This window comes from Saccopteryx bilineata, chromosome 2, assembly GCF_036850765.1.
Source record: "Saccopteryx bilineata isolate mSacBil1 chromosome 2, mSacBil1_pri_phased_curated, whole genome shotgun sequence".
NCBI classification, from domain to species: domain Eukaryota; kingdom Metazoa; phylum Chordata; class Mammalia; order Chiroptera; family Emballonuridae; genus Saccopteryx; species Saccopteryx bilineata.
This window is the reverse complement of record NC_089491.1, coordinates 5,957,204-5,974,451: the sequence shown is the minus strand read 5'-3', so window position 1 is coordinate 5,974,451 and position 17,248 is coordinate 5,957,204. Positions and strand designations below refer to the sequence as shown.

The window sequence follows — 17,248 nt, the reverse complement described above, 5'->3', positions numbered from 1 at the left end:
AGCTTCTTGTCCTGCAGCGGTGAAATGAATTATCTCAGCCTTATGAAGTCAGTCTAGAAAATAAAACCAAAGAAAGCATTTTTGGAGAGAATAAGCCCCAGACCCAACAACCAGCTAAGCTCCCAGGAACCTCTGGTTTCTGAGGAAGAAAACCTCACACATCTTAAAGGCTGTGCCGTGAGCTTGTTTTCCAAACAGCAGGCCCCTCCCCAGGGTCTGGGGAAGGGGGCTGAGGGGTACTGTTAGGACCTTATTATAGGAGTGAGAAATGGCGGCCCAGGATGGTGAGGTCACCTGGTCAAGGCCGTACGGCCAGTGAGTGGCGGTGGGGAACACAGGCCGGCCTGGAGCCTGACGTGAGTGCCCGGTGCCCGGCGGCCACAGCGGTTCTCTCCCCACCCCAGTCCCCCCTCAGATCGCTGGCCCCCGGGAGCCCCCCACGCAGATCTCCGTGGCCCAGGACGGGGAGGCCACTCTGGAATGCAACGCCACAGGGAGCCCCCCACCCAGGGTGACGTGGGAGCGGGACGGCCAGCCGGTGGGGACGGAGCCTGGCCTGTGGCTGCAGAACCAGGGCCAGCGCCTGCACGTGGAGCGGGCACAGGCTGCCCACGCCGGGCGCTACAGCTGCGTGGCCGAGAACGTGGCGGGGAGGGCCGAGAGGAGGTTTGCGCTGTCCGTACTGGGTGAGGACTGGTGGCCTGCTGGCGGGGGTGGGGGCCGGGGGCGGCAGGAAGCAGGGACAGACCAGGGTAGGCAAGGCCAGTGCGATCTCTGTGCTCCTGGGTCCCGCCTTGTTCCCCCACCAGGCAGGGGTGCTGTTGGGGGGAAATCGTCAACACTGCTCTCGAGTGGGGGCTGGCTTCAAAGAGCCCTAATTGCCCACCCTTGGCTCCTCCCTCTCTCCCCGACTTCCTGGTGCCCTACCCGCCTCTGGGCGCTGGAGGAATACGGAGTCTCTCTCCTGCATGATTTATTCTATACGGGAGGGGGAACTCAGGGGCCTGAACACCGTCATGGGAAGTCAGGGCAGCCTCCTGTAGGAGGTGACCTTTCCCAGTGGGAGTTAACCAGGTGCCAGGGTGAGGGGATAAGTGTGCCAGGCAGAGGGAACAGACTCCGTGGAGGCCTGGAGGGGTGACCCATTCAAGGTAGCTAGAACAGCCTGGTGAGTTCAATCTTTTATTGAGCTCCTACTGTATGCCCCAGGGCAGAAGCAGGGAGAGGGGAGAGTTGGGGAGGGTTCGGTTCAGGGCAGTCCCTCTCACCATGCCCCCAGTGCGGCTGGGACCCCCCCTCGCCCTCCCACCCCTGCCTGAGGCGTGTGGCTTTCCGTGGAGCTGCAGGCTCTGGACAATGCAGAGCGGCCCTGCCCTCTGACGCGCGGGTTTGGGGAGTGGTCCGGGTTCCTGCTGGCTCTAGCTGCGGGCTCGTCGACTCAGCCCCGGCTCCGTGCCGGGCACTGTGCCGAGCGCTCTACCCGTGTTCTCTCTGATTCCTCCTGGCCTCCCTCCCAGGGGTTGGAGAAACTGGGGCCCCAGGTGTCTGCCTGAGGCCAGAGCCCAGCCTGTGGCCGCCACTCACTCCTTTCAGTGGGGGCCGCTCTGATCTGGTCACATCTCAGGCCCTCCTGACTCGGGGGCGGGGACCCTCGGGGAGGGCAGTGGTTGGGGGCGGGGAAGGAGCCTGCAGCCCTGTCCGCATCCTGAATAAGCCTTCTTCTCTGTCTAGTGCCTCCAGAGTTCACCAGCGACTTAGACCCCCTGACCAACGTCACTGCTGCCTTGCACAGCCCCCTGACCCTGCTCTGTGAAGCCACAGGCATCCCGCCCCCAGAGGTCCGCTGGTTCCGGGGGGAGGAGCCCATCAGCCCCGGGGAGGACGCCTACCTCCTGGCAGGTGAGGTGCCAGCCAGGGGCGTTTCTGGGGGTCAGCTCTGGCCCTCTGCCCCTGTTCTGAGGAATGAGCACGCATCTCATTGGCCGCCTGGCACGCTGCTCTTCCTGATGGTCAACCTGGGCTCAGCTGGGGGCAGAAGGCCGCTCACAGCCCAGAGTGGGGCCCACTCTCTGCCCCCTCCAGGTGGCTGGATGCTGCAGGTGACCCGGACGCAGGAGCGCGACAGAGGCCTCTACTCCTGCCTGGCGAGCAACGAGGCCGGGGAGGCGCGGAGGAACTTCAGCGTGGAGGTCCTGGGTGGGTCACGGCCCGGGTTCCGGCCCACACGTCCTGTTCCAGCTGCCGGGGAGCTGTTGGGGCCGGAGCCCAGGACTCGGGGCTCTCGCTGGAGCAGGGGGCCTGGCCCAGGAAGGAGGGAGAGGCCAAGGCTTGTCTTCTTTGCCTCATCAGCAACCTCTGCTCTGAGGGTGCCATGGAACTTTCTAGAAACAGCAGGGACTAACCCAGTGTGGAAGGGAGAAAATATTGTCACCCCCCCACCCTGTAACAAGGGCCTTCTCCCAGAGGCCGGCAGAGAACGATTACTGGAGCCGTGGCCCTATGGAAGCAGGCACCGGGGGTGGGGAAGCCAGGGCCCAGGAACCTGTGGGAGCAGGCACCGGGGGTGGGGAAACCAGGGCCCAGGGACCTGAAGGGAGGCTGGGGGTGTCGGGTGTCTGCTCGGTGGTGGTTCAGCCCGAGTAAGCCAACCCCGGTCGGTAACCGTCTGTCCCCCACTCTCGCAGTCCCTCCCAGTATCAAGAACGAAGACCTGGAGGAGGCGATCAAGGTCTCTGAGGGCGGGACAGCGCACCTGACATGCAATGCCACAGGTGAGGCCCCACACCGCGGGCTGGGAGAAGGGGGAGAAGGCGGCTTTGGAAAGGGGGCCCTGGGGACCCGCCTGCCTGTGCCCGGCCCCTCTGTGCCCTGTGGCGGGTCTCTCTGCGTCTTGGACTGGGCACCACTTTCCTGGTCATCTTTGTGTCCGCTGTGCCTCTGACCAAACACTCCTCGCCTGACCCCAGACCTCGGCTCCAGGACTCTCCACAGGGAGGCCTTGGCTGACTCCCTGGGTCTGGTTGTGACCTCCACTGACCTCCCCCAGGCCCCAGTGCCTCCCCATCCCAGCACTGACCACACTGGGCCACAGTGGCCTGCGACGTCAGTGTACCCCAGCTGGGCTCGGAGCTCCTTGAGGACTCAGGGTCGACCTTGTCACTATGGTTCCCAGTGCCTAGCATAGGGCTCCCACTAATGCTTGTGAGTTGGGACACACAGACGGATGGATGGTGAATGGTGGACGGATGGTGGATGCTTGGGCTGATAGGTAGATGGATGGATGGATGGATGGATGGATAGATGGATGGATGAATGGACAGGTATAGATGGATGGATGGAATAGATAGGTATAGGTATATATGTATGTGTCTACACATTTGTTTGGATGGATGAATGGGTGGTAGTTGGATGGATGGATGGATGGATGGGAGGAATAACTTGTCTTTCTTCTGTCTGTAAGACATAAGAAAGCCATCTCTGCCCTCTCCTTGGTAAGGAAAAGTCAATCAAACCATTTAGGAAAAGGCCCAGGCCAGCCCTGGTGGCTACTTCTGTGTCTTGCCCTGCTGCACAGGCCGCTGAACTGAAATGGAAAATCCCCCGCCCATTCCTGGAGCAGCCTCCGACCTCTGCTCCAACCTGGTCAAATCCTGCTGAACTGTCTCACCTGCTCTCTCCGTTGTGTACAGGCCACCCACAGCCCAAGGTCTCATGGTTCAAAGATGGCCGGTCCCTGGCTGGTGGAGACACCTACTACATTTCTCCAGATGGAGCCCTCCTGCAGGTCCTCCAGGCCAACCTGTCCAGTGCTGGCCACTACTCCTGCATCGCAGCCAACGCCGTGGGGGCGAGGACCAAACATTTCCCACTGAGCGTCCTGGGTACGTGCCGGGCATCCCCTGGCCACACTGCATGCTGGCGGGAGGGCGAAGAAGGTGACCAGCCCCTGGCAGACAGCTTCCCACTAAGCACTCTCCTGTTTTTTCTTCCACTTCTTCAAGTTCAGCAGCAACAACAACAGTGGCAGCTCTATAGGTTGAACACTTATCATAGGCCAGGCATTTGGACAGGTCTTATTGGCTGAATCTCACAGCAGCCCTAGGAGGTGGGTGACGTGCTTGTCCCTAAGTCGCTGATGACGCTCTGAGGCTTAGAGAGGTGGCCAGACTCCTTCGAGGCTGTCCGTCTCCCGAGGGCAATGCAGCACCAACTGTCTGACTAGGCTGGAGCAGCAGAGACTAGAAAATGAGAGAGATGCAGACTGGTTTCAGAAGGTCTGTTTCTAAAGGGGCTGGCGGTAGAGTGGGCGTCCCCTGCAGGGGCAGAGAGAGGGAGTGGTAGGACCAGTGAGAGCAGGGCTCCTCTACTCGGCAGGGAACAAAGCTCCACTCCGCCGCCCCACCCACTCTCCACTCAGGGCGGTCTACCGACTGGAAACACGGACAGAACTGAGAAGGCCCTGGTTAAGTTAGTGGGCACTCTGGATGTTAAGAGGCTACTGGGGAGACTGAGGCAGGCATTGTCCTGCTTCCCCTGAGGTATGGCGTAGTGGTAAAGAGCTGGGGCTCTGGGTCATCCGGGCCTGAATTCAAGTCCGGCCGCACCTGCCAGGGCTCCTCTGAGCCTCAGTTTCCCACCCGTGTAATGCGGGTACTGACAGCACAGCCGTGCTAAGCTCCAGGGTCTGACACTGTGCCAGGTCCTCAGGCCCGAGGTAGGGGCTCTCTCTTCACAAGTGCCCTTCCGGCCTCCTGTCACAGTGGTTCCCACCATCCTGGGGGCGGCCGAGGACAGTGCGGGTGAGGAGGTGACCGTGACCATCAACAACCCCATTTCTCTGATCTGCGAAGCGCTGGCCTTCCCCTCTCCCACCATCACCTGGATGAAGGATGGGTCCCCATTTGAGGCCTCGAACAACATTCAGCTCCTCCCAGGTGATGCTCTCTGTGGGGAGGAGGGAGGGGTCAGAGGAAGGGACTGGCGAACTTGAGCTCATGCCTGGGGGGTGACCCTGGCCACTGCCCCCAAAGCAGGCACCCACGGGCTGCAGATCCTGAATGCCCAGAAGGAAGATGCGGGCCAGTACACCTGCGTGGTCACCAATGAACTTGGGGAGGCCGTGAAGAACTACCACGTGGAAGTCCTCAGTGAGTCGGGACCTTGGGGCGCGGGTGGGGCAGGCGGGAGGCTGCTCAGGAACCCTGCGACACTGGCACCTGTGTCGTACTGGACACCGGACGCTTTCACATGGCCTGTCTCTTCGACAGTCACCAGGCAGCTGGGCCGGCTGGCTCAGTCCCCATTTTAGGGACAAGGACACTAGGAGGACGGAACGGTGAGTTGGGACGTGGGCCACGTGGATGCCCAGACCCATTCCGGTCCTCGCTTCCTTCTAAGGAAGAAAGAGGTTCTGCAACTTGAGACCGGGGGCCTCCAGAGGTCACCCCAGGGGTCTCTCTGCCTCAGACCCGCCCCGTCCCATCACCATCACTGACAAGTACACTCGCCCCGGATTGAGCAGCTCCAGGAGGGGTGGGTGGGTCTCCAGGTCCCTGTTCTCTGCTCTCCTGAGCCAGCCCCCCATTCCGGGGACTGCCCCCGGGGGATGGGGTGAGCGCAGCATCTCGGCGCCCCCGCCCAGGCCTGCTCCTCAGACCCCCTTTTGATTTTCAGTCCCCCCTTCCATCTCCAAAGATGACTCCATGGGGAAGGCTGGTGTGAAGGAAGTGAAGACCAAGGTCAACAGTACCTTGAGTCTGGAGTGTGAGTGCTGGGCCGCGCCTCCGCCGGCCATCAGCTGGTACAAGGACGGAAGGGTGAGCTCGGGGACGCCCCCCTCCCACTGCATGGCTCCGGTTCTTTCCTCTGGGTCCCCCGGGTTCTGCTGGGAACCTTCCAATAAAGACCGTCAGAGTGGCCCTAGCCAGTTGGCTCACTGGTAGAGCGTCGGCCTGGCGTGCAGGAGTCACGGGTTCGATTCCTGGCCAGGGCACATAGGAGAAGCACCCACCTGCTTCTCCACCCCTCCCCCTCTCCTTCCTCTCTGTCTCTCTCTTCCCCTCCCACAGCCGAGGCTCCATTGGAGCAAAGTTAGCCTGAGCGCTGAGGAGGGCTCCATGGCCTCTGCCTCAGGCGCTAGAGTGGCTCTGGTTGCGACAGAGCAACGCCCCAGATGGGCAGAGCATCACCCCCTGGTGGGTGTGCCAGGTGGATCCCCGTTGGGCGCATGTGGGAGTCTGTCTGACTGCCTTCCCGTTTCCAGCTTCAGAAAAATACAAAAAAAAAAAAAAAAGATCATCAGAGTACCTGGCCCTAGTGCGGGCCTGGGCCCTGCCTCGCCCTGTACATTTTAGTAGGAAATCTTACTGTTTTTAGGGAACAAATCTTATAAACATCAAACTCTATATTCACCCCTTTAATTCTCTTTCCATTTTTAAGTGATATAGATTTGGTTTTATTTCAAAGTTTTATTACAGGGTGTCCTATCGTTTTGTTGTATTTTTAAAGCTTTATTAAAATCTAAGTACACTTGTCTGGGTGCTCCCCCATTTGTGACGCCCCCGCCCCCGCTTACCTGCCCCCAGCCCGTGATCCCCAGCGAGCGGCTCCGCATCCTGGGCGAAGGGCGGCTGCTTCAGATCCAGCCCACGCAGGTCTCAGATTCAGGGCGCTACCTGTGCGTGGCCACCAACGTGGCCGGCGAGGACGACCAGGACTTCAACGTGCTCATCCAGGGTGTGTGGGGACCGGCAGGCCCTGGGGGGGCATGGCTGGGGGCGGGGCGTCTGCTTCTGGGCAGCCTGGGGGGAGGGCTGTGTTCCAGGCTGCACAAGACCCCTTTCTCACCCCCGTCGGGCACGTCAGGCCCCCAGACTCCCAGCCTGGGCTCTTTCCTCACTGACTTTGGGACCTGGGGGCATCACTGCCCTCTCTAGGCCTTAGTTTTGCCTCGGTAAAATGCTGGTGATTGGATCAGGTGGCCTTGAGGGTCCATTCTGGCTCTAAAACCCCAGGATTTTATGTCTCTGGGCTCCAATAAACTCACTGGTTAAAGCTTACTGTCTGGCTTCCTCCCCTGACAAGTATCACCCTGTCACGAGAAGTCCTTTGTGTCCATTAGACATGAGCGCCAGCAGGCAAGAACCTTATTCTAGTACAGGGGTCCCCAAACTTTTTACACAGAGGGCCAGTTCACTGTCCCTCAGACCGCTGGAGGGCCGGACTATAAAAAAAAACTATGAACAAATCCCTATGCACATTGCACATATCTTATTTTAAAGTAAAAAAACAAAACGGGAACAAATACAATATTTAAAATAAAGAACAAGTAAATTTAAATCAACAAACTGACCAGTATTTCAGTGGGAACTATGGGCCTGCTTTTGGCTAATGGGATGGTCAATGTGCTCCTCTCACTGACCACCAATGAAAGAGGTGCCCCTTCCGGGTGTGCGGTGGGGGCCGGATAAATGGCCTCAGGGGCCGCATGCGGCCCGCGGGCCGTAGTTTGGAGACCCCTGTTCTAGTGCCTAGTGTAGAAACTGCTCCGTCAACACTGAGCTGAATGAGTGAGTCAGTTTCAAAATCGCCTTGACCTACTGATTGGCTCAAACGGTGCAGCTTCCTCTCCCGGGGATGGGGTTGGGGTGGCGGGCTGGGCGGAGGCGCCTCTCCATCACTTAGCGTCGTGTCACAACGGCTTTGTCACCCCCCCAGTACCCCCCGTGTTCCAGAGGCTGGGTGATGCCAGCGCAGCCACCGAGATCCTGTCCCGGGAACAGGAGGCCCGGGGCGGAGTGACGGAATACCGGGAGGTCGTGGAGAACAGCCCCGCATACCTGCCCTGTGACACCAACGCCGTCCCGGCCCCGGAGCTCACCTGGTACCGGGAGGACCAGCCCCTCTCTGCTGAGGAGGGCGTGTCCATTCTGCAAGGTAGGCCGGGGGCTGCAGGGAGATGCCGGGGCGTTTGCAGGCAGGGACCAGGGCCGCACCCACGTCAGAGCTGGTCCTCTAGCTGCCTTTCTGTAAGTCCTCGCAGCTCTCCTGTGGGCCCCTTGCTCTGTGACTTTGGGCAGGGGTGGCCACACTGGACCTTAGCTGCCTCTTGTAAACCAGGATGTTCTAGAACTTCTCTGGACTTCAGGATTGGTGGCGTTCTGCAGTAATGAGTCGAAGCCGGAGCCCTTCTTGGGGGGGAAGCTGCTGCGTTATTAATCTCTCGTGACCCCAAAAGTGAAAGAACTTCTCCCAGGGTGGGCTCAGGGCCACACTAGGCTCCAGACTCGTGGTTCATGGGAACTTTTAAATTTTCTTTCTACTGCTTTAAATATTTATTTAAGGGGATTTAGTTCTTTAAAACAACTCTTATATTTTAAAATAGAGTGTCTTTTTTTGTTTGTTTATATGATTGTGTGTTTTTTGTGGAAGATTTTGGATTAAAAGGCTCTGGTGTGGGGCTTAGAAATGCCCGGCTTCCCTGGGCGGCTGGCCCTGCCCCCCAGGGTAGACCAGAACCGGGAGAGATGCCCGGTTCTGAGCCCTGTAGGATCTCATGACCGGGGATTCGGTGGTCTCTTGGTTTAGGATTCGTCCCAGGTTCTGCTGGCTTGGGCCGACAGTAGGGCCGGTGGCGGGAGGCGGGGTGAGAGAGTCAGGTGGGTTGCATGGGCATGCTGGTGAACAGGGTCATTCCAGGTTTGGTACTTTGGCTCTTGCAAAAGAAGGTGGCCTCTGGGAGACCTGGGAGAGGCCATGCATACTGGAAGCTGTTTGCTCCTGTCACAAACCCCCGGAGTTGACCCTTTAACCTGCCCTCTGACCTGGATACTGACTCAAATCCTGGGTACACAGTGAGCTCAGTCACATGCTGATCCCTGGCTCCGACTCTGATCGTAGATTCACCCCAGCCATCAACTGAATCCTAGCCACAGCCACTGACCCCCCCCCCGACTCTGATCGTAGATTCATCCCAGCCATCAACTGAACCCTAGCCACAGCCACTGACCCCCCCGACTCTGATCGTAGATGCACCCCAGCCATCAACTGAACCCTAGCCACAGCCACTGACCCCCCCGACTCTGATTGTAGATGCACCCCAGACATCAACTGAACCCTAGCCACAGCCACTGACCCCCCCGACTCTGATCGTAGATGCACCCCAGACATCAACTGAACCCTAGCCACAGCCACTGACCCCCCCCCGACTCTGATCGTAGATTCATCCCAACCATCAACTGAACCCTAGCCACAGCCACTGACCCCCCCGACTCTGATCGTAGATTCATCCCAGACATCAACTGAACCCTAGCCACAGCCACTGACCCCCCCCCCGACTCTGATCGTAGATTCATCCCAGCCATCAACTGAACCCTAGCCACAGCCACTGACCCCCCCGACTCTGATCGTAGATTCACCCCAACCATCAACTGAACCCTAGCCACAGCCACTGACCCCCCCGACTCTGATCGTAGATTCATCCCAGACATCAACTGAACCCTAGCCACAGCCACTGACCCCCCCGACTCTGATCGTAGATTCACCCCAGACATCAACTGAACCCTAGCCACAGCCACTGACCCCCCCCCCCGTCCTAGTCCTCCGACCCCACCATTGACCTCTGACCCTGGCCACGGACTCCTAATCCTGAGCGCATAGATTTCACCTCACACATAAGTGGCCTCACCTGTGGCCACTCCTCCTTAGTCATGACTACAGTCTCCTGGCTCTAAATGTAGTAAGCCCTTAGTTCCAACCCTGGTCAGAAGCCCCCAATCCAGAAGGTGAGCACATAGGATCCTAACCTGGCCCTCGCTAGAGACCAGCTCTAGCCCCCCACCCCCAGAAAAGCCAGATTCTGGTCCTGGCTGGCTCTGGATCACAGAGGGTCCCAGGTGACCCCTGCAGCGACCCCCACCCCCAACCGCCACAGCCCGGAGCTGCCTCTTGGCCTTGTCAGAGCCTCTGCCCAGCTCTCTGGCCCTTCCCTCTGCCCTCAGCCGGGAGCTGAGACTCAGCACTGCTGGACACTCTTGGGAAGCCTCAGTTTTTCCATCTTTGAGATGAGAGTGTTTACAGCACATGGTCAGAGAGCAGGCATACGGTCGGCCAGGCCTGGTGCACACAGCGGCCTCGCTGTGCTTGGTCTGATCCCCAGGCCCGTGAGCTGGGCAGATTCTCTCCGCTTCACAGATGAGGCAGTGGGGGAGGGGAGAGGGATGGGTCCCAGGTCCCCTCCAGAGGAAGGAGCGGGTCTCCTTGCTTTTTGCTCAGGCCCCCATCCCCCTACCCTCGCAGGAGGCCGGGTCCTGCAGATCCCCCTGGTCCGCGCAGAAGATGCCGGGAGGTACTCGTGCAAGGCCTCCAACGAGGTGGGCGAGGACTGGCTGCACTACGAGCTGATGGTGCTGAGTGAGTGGCCGGCCCGAGGGAGGGCGGGGGAGGGCCTCAGGTCTGCAGGCCCCGGGAGGGCCACCCCCTGAAGGGGGCCGCGGTGGAGAGCCTGTTCAGTCTGGCAGGACTTGGAGGTGGATAACGAGGAAGGGGGTTACGAGCTTTGGGCTCTGAAACCAGACAGAACTGGGTTCAAACTCCAAGCCGCTGCTTCCTAGCTGTGTGACCTTGAGCGATTCCTAGCCCTCTCTGTGTCCCAGGCTTCTTAGTTGCATCAGGGCTTGGGAGGGCTTGAGTAGGGCACAAGGAGCCCAGGCAGTGCCTGGCACCAGTTGCTGTCTCCTCCACACCTACCCCCAGCCCCAGGGACATTTCCCAAGGACGGTGCCTGCACCTCACCCTCCTCTCTCCCACCCCAGCCCCACCTGTGATCCTGGGTGACACAGAGGAGCTGGTGGAGGAGGTGACTGTCAATGCCAGCAGTACGGTCAGCCTCCAGTGCCCAGCCCTGGGCAACCCAGTGCCCACCATCTCATGGCTTCAGAATGGGCTGCCCTTCTCACCGAGCCCACGGCTGCAGGTCCTGGAGGACGGGCAAGTCTTACAGGTCAGGGCGTCCCCCGACTTGGGCTAAAGGCAGCAGCTGCTGTCACTCAGTACTACTTGTCTGGGAACCCAGGAGCTGTCATTATCTGTGCCAGACGAGGCTCTTTGCCCAAAAGCATGCGGGAGCACCTGCGATTTCATTCAACCCGCTGAATTGTGTCACTGAACCCACCACAATGGGCCTTGCTGGCAGGCGCGGGGCTACACAGAGCACCCACAAATGCTGGCAGTGTCTGAAAAGGACGCAAATGAAAGGCACACCTAGAGGCGAGCGTGGCACGGGGCACGGGGCCGCCTTCTGTGGGAATGCCATCTGGCACTCACAGAGCCGTGCCCAGCACCTAGGATCTCGGGCAGCACCCTTGGCCACCCTGTCTCCAGACAGGACCCCTGGAGCCTAATACAGCATAGAGAAGCCCTCCTTGGGCCTGGGGCACACTGTTGTCACCATCTTGTTTGCTATAAGGAATCACCCAGCCCCAACCTCACACTCTCCTTCTGAGGGTCACAGAAAGCTCCTAATGGATGGGGGATGTGCATGCCCTAAGTGCTGCTCCATGTAGACAAAGGTGGCTCTTCCTGGTGCCCGTGTCGGGTGTGATGGTTCCCCGGGAGGGGGCCCAGAGCCCAGGCCCGCAGCACGTCCCACGCCCCGTCGCCCCGTGCCCACAGGTTTCCACAGCAGAGGCCGCCGACGCTGCCAGCTACATGTGTGTGGCCGAGAACCCGGCAGGCTCCGCGGAGAAGCTCTTCACACTCGGGGTGCAAGGTGAGCTGGGCTGAGCAGGTGGCCCCCTAGGTCCCCACCCGAGGAGGGCTGGCGCTCTGGGCCGGCAGCAGCGCTCTGTGAGTTAACCGTGCAGGCGGACACAGCACCCCGTCCCTCCCCGGGGGCACCATCTCGGTGCTTCCTGTGTCCCAGGCCCCGGGGCTGCACCCAGAGGTTAGGGACCCTGGCCTGCCACCGGCCACATCCCAGTACGGAGAGGAGAGCGTTTGGGGGAGCCTGGTCACTTAAGGGCCAAGCCCAGATGACTTTGAACAACTTTGGAGTTGGCCGGGGAGTGGCTCTTTGAGGCCCTGCAGCGCCATTATTAGGCACTTAGTGTATACCTGGCGGGGGGCTGACTTCTTCCAGCAGGAGGTTAGCCCCGTCTCAGCTGTGGAAACTCTCAGAGGCGTCACCCAGTGGGCGGCTCACGCCCCAGAGTCGGCCCTCTTGACCTCTGCGTTCCTGTGACGCCTGTACCCCGGGGGCTGTGTGCTCTGCCTAGGGGCAGGGGCACTGTGGCCTCAGGAGGGGTGACCGTGATGAGCCCTCAAGGCCCAGGACTCAAACTGGAATTGATATTTTGGCTAGCTGAGAGGCCTTGGAAAAGCGACTATCCCTCTCTGATCCCCCACCCCGTGCTCACATCTGTGACATTCCAACAAATAGGGGCTACGGCCTAGCGTTGTTTGACGAGCCCAGATGGAGTGCCAGGAGCTTGCCAAGTCCCCGCATGCTCCTCTGTAGCCCTCTGCTCCCCTGCCGGCTGCGTTCTCAAGTGTCTTTCTTTATCCCGGTGGCCGTGGGGACAGTCCCACCACGCATTGCAGGCCTGACCTCGGAGCAGGTCACAGCCATCCTCAACAGCAGCGTCTCCCTCCCCTGCGACGTCCATGCTCACCCGAGCCCCGAGGTCACTTGGTACAAGGACAGCCGCACCCTCTCCCTGGGAGACGGGGTCTTCCTCCTGCCTGGTGGGTCAACTGAGGTTTGGGACCCAGCTCTGTGCAGACCGGCTTGGGGGTCTGGGAGGGTGTTAGGACTGGGGGCATGGACCAGGGGGGCCAGCTTACTTGCTGGTGCGAGGGGCTGGCTCGCCACTCCCTCTGGCAGGCACCCACACGCTGCAGCTGGCCCGGGCACAGCCCGCAGACTCCGGGGTGTACGTGTGCGAGGCCCTCAATGCCGCTGGGCAAGACCGGAAGCTGGTGCAGCTAAGTGTGCTGGGTACGTCCTGTCCGTCCCCCACCTGCCCTGGTTCACAGCTGGGGCTGGGGCTTCTGCACTGTTTTACTGGAGGGACAGGGGCCTGTGGGGATCCCCCACAGAGGGTTCTAACAGAGCTGGAGCCTGCGCTGTGTAGGAGGCAGCCCAGGGGTCTCGGAGCACCTCCCACATTTAGAAGGCTGAGGTCCAGAGAGGGCAGGAAGCTTTGCCCCAGTTACTCAGAAGGGCCTTGGCATGCTGGCCTGGATCCTCTTCCTCTGGCTCCCTGGGTCTGCCCGTCCCCTGGGGTGGGGTCCCCAGTGTGACCTTTGTGGGCCCCTAGGCTGCTTTCCTGGGGCCAGGACCGGGGCCGACACAGGGAAGGCTGCAGCGCCTTACTCTGCTCGTCCCCTGCCCCCCAGTTCCACCCACCTTCAGGCAGGCTCCCAGCGGTCCCCAGGATGGGTTCCTGGTGAGAGCAGGGGACAAGGCCATTCTGAGCTGTGAGACAGATTCCCTCCCCGAGCCAGACGTGACCTGGTACAAGGACGGGCAGCCACTGGTCCTGGCACAGCGAAGCCAGGCTCTGCGGGGTGGGCAGAGGCTGGAGATCCTGGACACCCAGGTGAGCAACCCAGTGGGTGGGCAGCCGTGGATGACCACGTAATGTCACCTCCTGGTCCTAGTGGGCAGTTGTGTGGCAGTGTGTGGGGGCTGCTGCCTCCTCCACCTGCAAGACCCCAGACCAAATTGATGAGCGGCTTCTGGGGTGGAGGGTGGGAAGAGCACAGGGCCCCACACTGGCTCACAGAATCACCTGCCTCGGTTTCCCCAGGATCGAGGTGCTTCCTCCAGGCCCTCCTGGTCATGACTCCCGGGGGGTCGGTTCTGCCACGCTCCCTGGTGTGGGTCAGGCATTCATGATTGTTGGGTAGGCACTGCTGCCCTGGAAATGCATCCCGCTCCTCCCGCCTGGCTCACCTCCCTCTCCACAGCGGGGGTCCTTTGCCTCCGGGCTTGGCTGCCGAGCAGGCCCAGGCGAGGGTGGGGGTCTGGGGCTTGTGCGCCCCCCTTCCACGGTCTCTCTTGCTCCTTGAGGCTCCTGGGAAAGGCCAGAGGGGCAGGTCTCCCCTTGGTCTCCTAAGAAAGACCAGCAAATTCAGGGAGTGCCTGCTCTGGAAGGTGCTGGGACCTGGCTGTTCTGGGGGAGCCCTGGGTACCCAGCCCCGTGCAGACCGTCACCACGTGCTCTCTCTGTCCCAGGTGTCAGACAAAGGTCTCTACAGCTGTAAGGTCAACAATGCGGCCGGGGAGGCCAGGCGGACGTTCGTCCTCACTGTCCAGGGTAAGCCAGGCCCACTGTGAGCACGGCCGTGGGACCCTCAGCAGCACAACACAGGGACGCCCAGGATGGGGAGGGCAGTGGCTGGAAAGGGGTGGGGTTGCTGAGTGTTGAGGGACCAGATCTGGATTGAAAAGACGGAGACTTATGTGGGAGCTCACTGGAATGACTTTGGCCCTCTGCACCTCAGATTTATCTTCCGGAAAAGAGGCTAAAAGCAGTGCTGCCTGCTAGGCATGCAGGAAGCCCTCGGTTGATGGACTGCCGTGTGAGCCAGGCTCAGAAAGTGCTGGGCAGAGGGCCTGGCATGTGAGCCCTGGGGTGGGACCCCTCAGAGATCAGGCACTGGGGCAGCCTTGGCCATGTCACCTCCGTCTTGAGCCCTGAGGGGCCTGTCCCATCAGCCCAAGGATGGGACATATACGGCATTTGATTGGGTGTAGCTCAAGCTGTGTGTGTGTGTGGAGGGGGGGTTTCTGAGGAGCTGGCTGGGAAAGCAAGGGATGAAGGCTAGGTTGGGTTTTCTTGAGATCAGATGCTGCGTCAGTCAGGGTATAAACTCAGCTGCGTAACAAAAGGACCCAAAATACAGTGGATGAAATGAGAGAGCAATTGACCTCTGTCATCCATACACCCAGAGGTAAGTGTCTAGTCTAGGCTGAGGGGTAGCTGGGCTCCATGTGGAAATGTAGGAACTCTGCGTCCTTCTGTCTTGTTGCTCTCCTGTCCCCTAGGGCAGTGGTCCCCAACCCCCGGGCTGCGGACCGGTACCGGTCCGTGGGCCGTTTGGTACCGGTCCGCAGAGAAAGAATAAATAACTTACATTATTTTCATTTTATTTATATTTAAGTCTGAACGATGTTTTATTTTTAAAAAATGACCAGATTCCCTCTGTTACATCCGTCTAAGACTCACTCTTGACGCTTGTCTCGTAAGTTCGACAATTATATTTTAAAATATCACAGTTTTTACGCTGGTAGCATAATTTTATTTTGTGCATTTATCCGTCCCACCCTAAAGGCTGGTCCGTGAAAATATTTTCTGACATTAAACCGGTCCGTGGCCCAAAAAAGGTTGGGGACCACTGCCCTAGGGTATGGTCCCTGTCCACGCAGTTGAAACTGGGACATGTTTCATCCTGTCCCAACCCATGGGAAGCAGAAAAGAGCAAAAGTAGAATTATTCTCTCTGCGTATATCCCATTTGGTGAAAATTTAGGCAGCTGGCCACACCAGGCTGCAAGGGAGGCTGGGAAATGTAGTTTCTACCTGAGCAACCTTGTGCTCAGCTAAAATTGCTGTGCAGAATGGAGAGGACAGGCTGGCAGGGCACAAGCTGTTGGCCACAAATGGCAAAGCAGTAGCCTCCCCACTAGGCAAGCAGTGGAAGGATCCAATCCTGAGCCGCATTGAATATACATACCATTGTTAAAAATGATTGATACCATGCTTGTTGCTCAAAGCTCACAGCCCCTTCCCCTGCTGGCTACCCCGATGAGCAGAGAGCAGGGGAAATGATTAGACCCTGAGGGCAAAGACATTTCATTCTTAGCATAGCCATCTCTGTCCCACTGGTAGTGGCTACCTGGAGTGCATGACTTCCTCCTGGCTGAGCAGGAGAGTTTTGGGATTGATTGATTAGTGATGTCTGTTCTGGCATAGGCTAAGCACTGCTGGTACATAAGCCATGCATTTACCATTCTTGCCTCCCCCCCCCCCCCCGACTCTGCTTTGTAGATGTTTTGAAACAGCCAACCGCTAGTTCTATTTGTGAATAAAACGACACACATCTCCATCAATGGCAAAGAATAAAATGTCAAGTTCTAGCCACGGAGAAGGGCTTTCTCGAGCATCCCTGATCTGCCTGAGCTGCAGGAAGTAAGGACAGTGTCTTAAGACTCTGGGGATCTGACTTTTCTCCTGCAGTGCCCCCGGCCTTTGAGAATCCCAAGCCGGAGACAGTGAACCAGGTCGCTGGGAAACCCCTGGTCCTGACCTGTGATGTGACTGGGGTCCCGGCCCCCACCGTCACTTGGCTGAAGGACAGAATGCCCGTTGGTGAGTGCCTTGGGCCGTTCTTACCTTTTAAGTGCTTAATATTCCTTTATTTAATGAAATGACAATGAAAACTAGTCAGTCGGAAACCTCACTCACGGGAAGTTCGAGCCTCCTTGTGTTTGTGCCCAGGACGGAACTGCAAGGTGGGTGCTGAAGGCCCAGCCGGCCCAGCCTGGGCCTGGCCCTGGCCCCGGCCCCCAAAGCTGCTGTTCCTCCAATTACGCAGCTTTGTCCTGGCCTGGCTGTTGGTCCCCCCCGCCCCCTACCAATTCAGGCCTTCATCCTTGCCTCTCTCTCTCTCTTCCTCTCCCCCACCCCCGTGCCTTGCCTCTCTCCCCCTCTTCCTCTCCCCCACCCCCGTGACGGTCAGTCAGCAGATCTCTGGTCTTGTCAGCTGGTAAATGCCTCTCTGCCCGCCCGCTGCTCTCCACTCACAGACGTCCCCTTTCCAGGCACGCCTGTTTGTCCTGGGCCAGGGCACAGAGCTCCTGGGCCCACTCCCTGCCTCCAGGGCAGGCTCCCCACCGGGCAGAAGGGATCTCAAAGTGCAGCTCCACGTGGGTCGTTTGTCAGAGTCCTCCTGTGGCTGTCGCCCTCAGAACCACAGCCAGCGGGGGGGGGGGGGGGGGGGGGGGGGCGGGGGGGGCCCACCGTGCTCTGTGTGCTGCCTGCTCCCGGCGGACCAGCCAATCTGGCCCCTCGCACAGGTGCTCGCCCCCCTCCCCGCCCCCGGGACAGCTTTATTGAGATAGAACTCACACACTATACGCTTTAAACGGGTAGCTTGTATAGTAGGTGACCATCCCCACCATTCACTTTAGAACATTTTTATCACCCCAAAGGAAACCCCATAGCCATTACCCTTCACTCCTCATT

The 17,248-nt window shown here is 59.4% G+C and overlaps 1 protein-coding gene across 2 annotated transcripts in view; it reads left to right on the top strand.

The window, feature by feature from the left end:
• Window positions 1–17,248, top strand: part of HMCN2 (hemicentin 2) — a 142,173-nt gene that overhangs the window by 88,586 nt on the left and 36,339 nt on the right. The window contains exons 45-62 of one of the 2 annotated variants that reach the window (XM_066255946.1): window positions 405–686; window positions 1,732–1,899; window positions 2,083–2,196; window positions 2,685–2,771; window positions 3,690–3,881; window positions 4,761–4,934; window positions 5,034–5,147; window positions 5,674–5,816; window positions 6,585–6,735; window positions 7,717–7,935; window positions 10,297–10,410; window positions 10,812–10,999; window positions 11,671–11,767; window positions 12,580–12,741; window positions 12,881–12,994; window positions 13,396–13,598; window positions 14,237–14,318; window positions 16,241–16,372. In XM_066255946.1, the coding sequence (XP_066112043.1) occupies window positions 405–686; window positions 1,732–1,899; window positions 2,083–2,196; window positions 2,685–2,771; window positions 3,690–3,881; window positions 4,761–4,934; window positions 5,034–5,147; window positions 5,674–5,816; window positions 6,585–6,735; window positions 7,717–7,935; window positions 10,297–10,410; window positions 10,812–10,999; window positions 11,671–11,767; window positions 12,580–12,741; window positions 12,881–12,994; window positions 13,396–13,598; window positions 14,237–14,318; window positions 16,241–16,372 (2,736 nt within the window). Of the gene's footprint in view, window positions 1–404; window positions 687–1,731; window positions 1,900–2,082; window positions 2,197–2,684; window positions 2,772–3,689; window positions 3,882–4,760; window positions 4,935–5,030; window positions 5,148–5,673; window positions 5,817–6,584; window positions 6,736–7,716; window positions 7,936–10,296; window positions 10,411–10,811; window positions 11,000–11,670; window positions 11,768–12,579; window positions 12,742–12,880; window positions 12,995–13,395; window positions 13,599–14,236; window positions 14,319–16,240; window positions 16,373–17,248 lie in introns of both variants that reach the window. The other variant, XM_066255945.1, reaches the window with a different exon arrangement.